The following is a 6863-nucleotide window of genomic DNA, read 5'->3' on the forward strand; positions in this document are numbered from 1 at the left end:
GAACAAGCTTATTCATCACTAAGAAGCGAACAAGCTTATTCATCACTAAGAAGTGAACAAGCTTATAAGTATCAACCAGCTTTGGTAATTCTAATTCCCCTCTTTTTTAAGAGTTTCTTTTTCAACAAGTGTAACCTGGTTGCAGGTGCTATGTATACTATAGTCAATGACTATTATATTCAGAAGAATGGAAAAAGAAATCCATAAAATAATTTAATCTAAAAATAAATTCTTTTATAATTTTTGTTTTCATTTATTGAAAAACATAATTCAATTTTAATTTTTAGCAAAAATATATATTGTTATAATTCTATATAACATAAATATTAGCCAGGTTTTAATAAGATTTTTTGTTTTAAAACAATTTCTGTAGCACAATGTAGCAGTATAAACTAATAATATGTGAATAGCCTTATCAAGCTTAGTCTAACTTTTAACCTGACTATCTTAGGCCCAGAGAGCATTTTCACAACCTATTTTATTTTAAGGAAATTATTTTGCTTAAATATATGTTTTTGAAGTAAATATGTGGTATAATTTAAATAAATATAATAAATGTTTGCATCAACCCAATAAAATGAATAAACATGAACAACTATAGCGGGATAAGATGATGTGGTCAGCAATTACTAAAAAAATGAAGGATCACCGAGTTTGAGGCAGGATAGGTCCAGGAATCTCCTACTACGCAGAAACTGACTACTCTTGATAAAAAAACTTCATATACTTTGGGAAAGTAAAAACATATTTTTTTCTTTTTACGTAAATAAAAAAAAAGATAATTCAATCATAGTAAAATTCAGTTAAATTTACATCTCATTATAATGTTATTATTTCCTATTGTTTGATTACCACTATAATTTAATTTATAGTAGAAGTTTCAAACTTCAATCAATGTTCAAGAGCATATAATTAAAGCATCTAAGGCTACTGTGCATACACACAAAAATACACATAAACAATATTTAATACTTAAAAGTAATTAAGTTTTTATTTAATATTCAGAATTACAAAAAGTGAACTATAAATTAGACCAGGTGCAGTCAAAACCCAGGACAAAATATATCCCTCTCCCTCCCCCAGCCCCGACTCTTCTGATACTACACTTTGGGTAACATTGTACCTTGATAGCATATTAAAAATAAGTTATAATAAACTATATCATTAAGTATATTCCAAAAATATATTTTATCTTTACCTTATTAGCAACAACTATAAATGGAAATAGGTTGCCATCTTTTATATCAGCGTAATATAAAAACTCATTCCGCCATGTTTTTAAGTTATTAAAGCTAGTTTTATCATCAACAGCAAAAGTCAGCATGCATATATCAGAACCCCTATAAAAAGGTGTTCTCAAACTTCTGAATCTTTCTTGACCTGCAGTATCCCAGATCTGAAATATAGTTAGCATCAAATATTGAAATGTAAATATTTCTTCTTTCATTAAAATATTCTGATGAGAAACATCATCAGAATACCTTTCAAATAATTAAATTAACTTGTAAGAATAATTAGATATAAAATCATTTCCCTTAATTTATCTTCATCAAAAAGATGGTGGTATGTCTGTACAATAAATTTATTTTACTTCGAATTGGACATATCCCAAAAAGACCACAGTAGACTGGGATCACTTTCTCTATGAACCAATCACCTAGCTCCCTGCAATCTGTCCCATAGCTAGAAAAGTTATCAAAAAGTAATCTCAGTCTGTGCTACAATCTACGAAATATGTTAAATACAAAATAAAAACAAAAAACTTTTTTCATGTTATATACAATCACCTATAAATTAGGTTTTATATTTGATTTGATTTTTTACCCAATAGAAGAATTATTTGTTTACACCCTGGACTAATCAAAACTAATTAAAATACAATTATCAAACAAATCCGAAAAACTAACTATTTATAAATTTATTTTGACATATATTTGTTTAATTTAAAGAGTGATATTATTTCACTAATTTTAATTTATAAATATTATGTTCTACATTTCGGCTAACATGCCATTTTCAAGAACAATAATTCAAGTCTATGAATTGGTACTAGAATGTGCAAATGAAATTTTAGATCCTGAAGATGGCATGATATAACACAAAACGAAGAACATATTGCTTATGAATTGGTCAAATAATCTTGCTTTAATATTTAACAAATTTACTTTCACCTTAAATAATTTCATATATTTGAAAAACATTAATATACAGCAGAAAGTCATAAAATTTTATATTCACTTTCAAATATTTGATATAACAGTATTTTTGTAGAAGTAATATTGTTAATATATCATATAATGAAACAATTTTTTACATTTTTAATCTTCAATTGTTTGAAAAAATAATAACATTATTCAATTTTTTATTTTTCTCTGAAAACGATTATAAATTGCTATTATCAAACTATGGTAGCAAGTCATAATTACATAATTTTATGACTCAAATTAACATTAACATATCTGTAAAACAATTGATATAATAAATAAAAATACTGGAATGAATACTACCTGTAAAGTGTAGGTTTCGTTGTTTATTTCAATTTCTTTATTAAGAAATTCAACACCTATTGTGTGAAAGGCATGATTGTCAAATTTATTATTGACATATCTATTCATGAGGCATGATTTTCCAACGCCCCCATCACCTAATATTATCACTTTAAGAAGAGTATTTTTGTTGCTACGATTCTTCTGAGCATTCATTTTAGACATCATTTATCCTTTGAAAAAAAAAATATGCAAAGCAATCATTTGAAATCATTCATCTTTAAATTAGAGCAATATAATTGTCGATAATGGACAATTAAATAAATGGTAACAAATATACAACATATAAAGTATTAGCCCCAAAAAATAAAATGGAATAAATAAAATAACGAAAAAATTGAAAACAAAGTAACCTCCCAAAAGGTTTAAATCTGTCAAATTAAGGTGTTATTCATTCGATTACGACCCGTTTAAAAAAGATAAATCGCGTTGAAGCAAGGAGATAAAAAATGTGCATGTTTAAATCCATATTTGAGGGAAAATAAGTTGTGGATTGGATAGCTTACTTTTCATAGTTCCGCATGTATTGAAAGCAAAATTACAAAAAAATCCATCATGTTCCACTGTCAAACCAGCGGCTCTTCTTCAGATTCCATTGTCTCCTCTTATGTGACAGGTTCCACAAAAGGAGTATGGCTTAATCCTCAAAACGAGTAGGTTTATCCTCTGCCTCTGAGCTGCATTCTGTTGGACGCGTCATTTACACCAGCAAGTTCAATTGCATTATCCGCGGCAACCTGTTTCACGTCAACTTTTGAAGGAACCACTGCATACTCATTAGAATGTCTGTTTTTGAGAATCTAATTCTTCACTAACTTTTTTTGAAGAACATAAGCTCACTTCTTCCTTATTAAACACAGCATCTCAAGAAGTAATAACCCAACAACTGGCGGGAAGCCAGACTCTAAAACCATCCTTGTCGTGGCAATACTCTACCAAACAAACTTTTAATGTTTTATTATTTCTTTCTTCCAAGTTTCGGGACATGCACAAAACATTCATAGCCAAAGACTTCAAATTAATGACAGTTGCTCTTCTGCCAAACTAGAACTCGTACGGCGACTTGTTATCCACTCCTGTTTGTGCTGTCCTGTTTATCACACATATAATAGTGTTAACTGCTTCTGTACATGAGTATTTAAAAAGAGACTTAACAAGCAACACACTTCGTGCAGCTTCTACTATATTGCGATTTTACCGTTCGACCCCACTAAGGAGTAATGCGGCATTGTTACGCGATGAGGTGAGTCCTCTTTTTCAATAATTTATTTTATTAAATTGTTATGTAATCCAATACCATCATTTAGTTCCTCCTTCAGTAGGTGCCCACATATCCGACCCTCTGCAGGAAAATATTTATAAAATTTATGTGCAACTTCAGATTTCTTGTTTAGAAAATAAATTCCTCTAAACTTACTACAGTCATCCTTGAACTACAAAATGGTGCGATCCACCCAAACATGTCACTGGCATATAGCCACAAACATCCGAACGCAATGATAAACTCGAAGTATTAAGATAGTAATGTATGAGCACACTATTTAAAAATAATGAATCTGGAAGTCTAAACCTCATCCTTCTGCCATGTCTCATGTTATTACCTTAATCGATTTTTCAAGCCTAGCTATATATTATTATCGCTCGCATCCCTCTCATTGATTCCACAAAAATCATTAAAAGAACTGTCCTGACGTTTTTTAGTGGGCTGTTTATATATTCTAAGAAGCCTTCTACTTTGTTGTATGCTGCCAAATCCTTGTGTTCGTTTCTACATCTATAGTTGTTGAATTCATTATCAATTCCTTATGTTTCTCATGTGTTCCATCAATTGTTTTCAAATTAAAAAAAAAAAATATTTTTAGCAAGTTCTTTTATAAATGTTATTTGCAAACCATTATATAGACAACGATGAGGTATAAATAATTGAGTTTAAATTATCCATTCACTATATAAATTAACTTCAAGGTAAAGAAGTTTATTCTAGAGAAGTATTGAAAGGAAGGAGTAAAATTTAAAATTTTCCAACAATGGAAAACATTCACTTATAGGGAGTATTGGTTGATGTATGACATGTCAAAAACTCTGGAAGGAGATTGTAACAGTAATACAAAAGGGGGCTTAGGTTACAATATTATTTAAATGGAGTAATGCTAAATTGACTATAATACACCACTATAATAGTGTCGGGGTTGTCTGGTCTTAGGCGATTTCTCCAGCCTGATATCTCTTTACAGAAGGCCCACGACAAGGCGTATTCATTATATAGTTAGAAAGGAAGGCCGTGCCAGGGGGTGAGCCCTGGACACTGACTAGGTAGAGGAGTTCTAGGTGAGAGAGTCTTAGGCAGAGTAACAGTTCTAGTTGCCGAGATGAAGCGGACGGACTAGAACTGCCATGATAGGAGCCAGCTTACTGGTTGCCGAGATGAAGCGGACGGACTAGTAAGCTGATTAGGCTAGGTGCAGCTCTAGTTGCCGAGATGAAGCGGACGGACTAGAGCCGGGGAGAGACGGGAAATTACACTGGTTGCCGAGATGAAGCGGACGGACTAGAGCCGGGGAGAGACGGGAAATTACACTGGTTGCCGAGATGAAGCGGACGGACCAGTGTAACCGTTAGGAATTAGGTTACAAACTTAGTTGCCGAGATAAAGCGACGGACTAAGATTGCTGGAGAGAAGGAGAGGATATAGGCCATCGTCTTAGGTGTGCGTACAGAAATAACTACTTTTACGAGCATAGATTGGCAATGAACTTCTCTATCTCAGGCAGTGTATACGCCACCAGTGCCATGACTAGACCCAGGAAAGGATGTGGATCTACGATCAAATTGGGTTTTTTTTTTCTTTTCTTTTTTCGCACCCTCCATTAATAAGGAAAAAGGAAATTAGGGTACATGGAAAAATGTGTAGGTTGATGTTATGCATCCTTTTACTACCAGGGGTATTTTAAGGTATTGATTCTATTGTGCACTGTGTGTGTATAGTCGAAGGCACCAAGTGCGCGTTGATACTATGTTGAGCGGGGAGGGTCCGCTTTGCTGGTGATGGTGATATTATATTTAGGTTGCAGAGCCCAAACCTCTTCCCACGGTAAGAACATTTACCAAGGGGACATCTCCTTGCCATCTCCCAGTCTAATTGGGTTTTATTTTTGTCTAATTGGGGGATTTAGAGTACCTTATTTATAGGTCTAGTCCATGCGGCTGTGACCGAGAAGCGGTCGGTACATGTCTGCTTGAGATAGGTTCGTGCATTGGATTGTTATCATTTATTATTCATTGTACAGGTATTATGTACAGCAATTATTAATATACAAAAATGACAATGTGTTTTTACAAAATGAACTGATTTATAAATCTGTGAGCTTCGGTGAGGCTCGAGGTGCTGCGCTCTGGTGAGCTTTTACTATACCGCTTGCTCCCTCTCGCTACAATAGTAAGAATGAGTGAAGAATGCCAAAAGACATTACAAATTTTCATGGCAAATAAAATTATCTTTGAAACTATCCCTTTTCTATAGATTTCTATTGACTACGTGATTACCTATATTTCAAGGTTAGTTATTTTTTTTTATGTTTCGTTTCAGGATAAAATCTATCGGATGAGCCTCTATAGCAATTCTAATACATCCATGAATTAGTCTTCCACATAAGTGGTTGAACGTATTGGGCAAAGTTTGATAAAATATAAAAAAAACACCATGGTCAAAATAATATCTATTTTTCTTCAACTTCCAGCCATATCGGACAAACCCCCTTGCCGGGGGTACTTACGCGACCTAATATAGCTACAGATAAAATGAACAAGAACTTGATGTAGGACACATGCAGCATACGATTATTGAATTTCATTAAACTCGGAAGATAGAAGAAAGGACTTAAAGAAGGGTAATGTTGAGAGAGTTGATGATAGCTTCTCATATATTTTTGAGATGTGGTTAGGAGGGCTGATGGGTCCGCTCCTCGTTTTCTGGGCTTAAGGAGTGGAATGACTACAGTATAATAACACTCCGCTGGGACTCTGGATAAAATTACTAGCCTATAATTAAATACAACGATAATGCTATTGGTAATAACCTGATTAGTTGTTGGTTTTATGCAATGGTACCAATCATCTTAATCATAGGAATAATCAATCTATTATAATGTTTATCATACACCTAAAGTACCCCAAAAAATCTTTAAAAATAATATATTATAAACTTTTTTCAGTTTAATTTTTTGCAGCCATTTTCGATTAAACATGGTAAAAAACGAAGTTAGGGAAGCTTTTCATTGATATAGAAAGCTAAACAAAACATCCTCAGAATCGAAAAGT

The 6863-nt window shown here is 32.7% G+C and overlaps 1 protein-coding gene across 1 annotated transcript in view; it reads right to left on the reverse strand.

Moving 5' to 3' along the window:
* LOC106688240 (ras-related protein Rab-9B) overlaps positions 1–2909 on the reverse strand; it is a 6849-nt gene extending 3940 nt beyond the window's left edge. Inside the window, exons 1-2 of the mRNA XM_014432608.3 lie at positions 2508–2909; positions 1199–1396 (exon numbers count right to left, since the gene is read on the reverse strand). Coding sequence (XP_014288094.1) covers positions 1199–1396; positions 2508–2714 — 405 coding nt within the window. The 5' untranslated portion in view covers positions 2715–2909. The remainder of the gene's footprint in view (positions 1–1198; positions 1397–2507) is intronic.
* Between the last annotated feature and the right edge of the window lie 3954 nt (positions 2910–6863).

This window comes from Halyomorpha halys, unplaced genomic scaffold (genome assembly GCF_000696795.3).
Source record: "Halyomorpha halys isolate HHAL.00 unplaced genomic scaffold, Hhal_1.1 Scaffold1087.1, whole genome shotgun sequence".
Classification (NCBI taxonomy): Eukaryota; Metazoa; Arthropoda; class Insecta; order Hemiptera; family Pentatomidae; genus Halyomorpha; species Halyomorpha halys.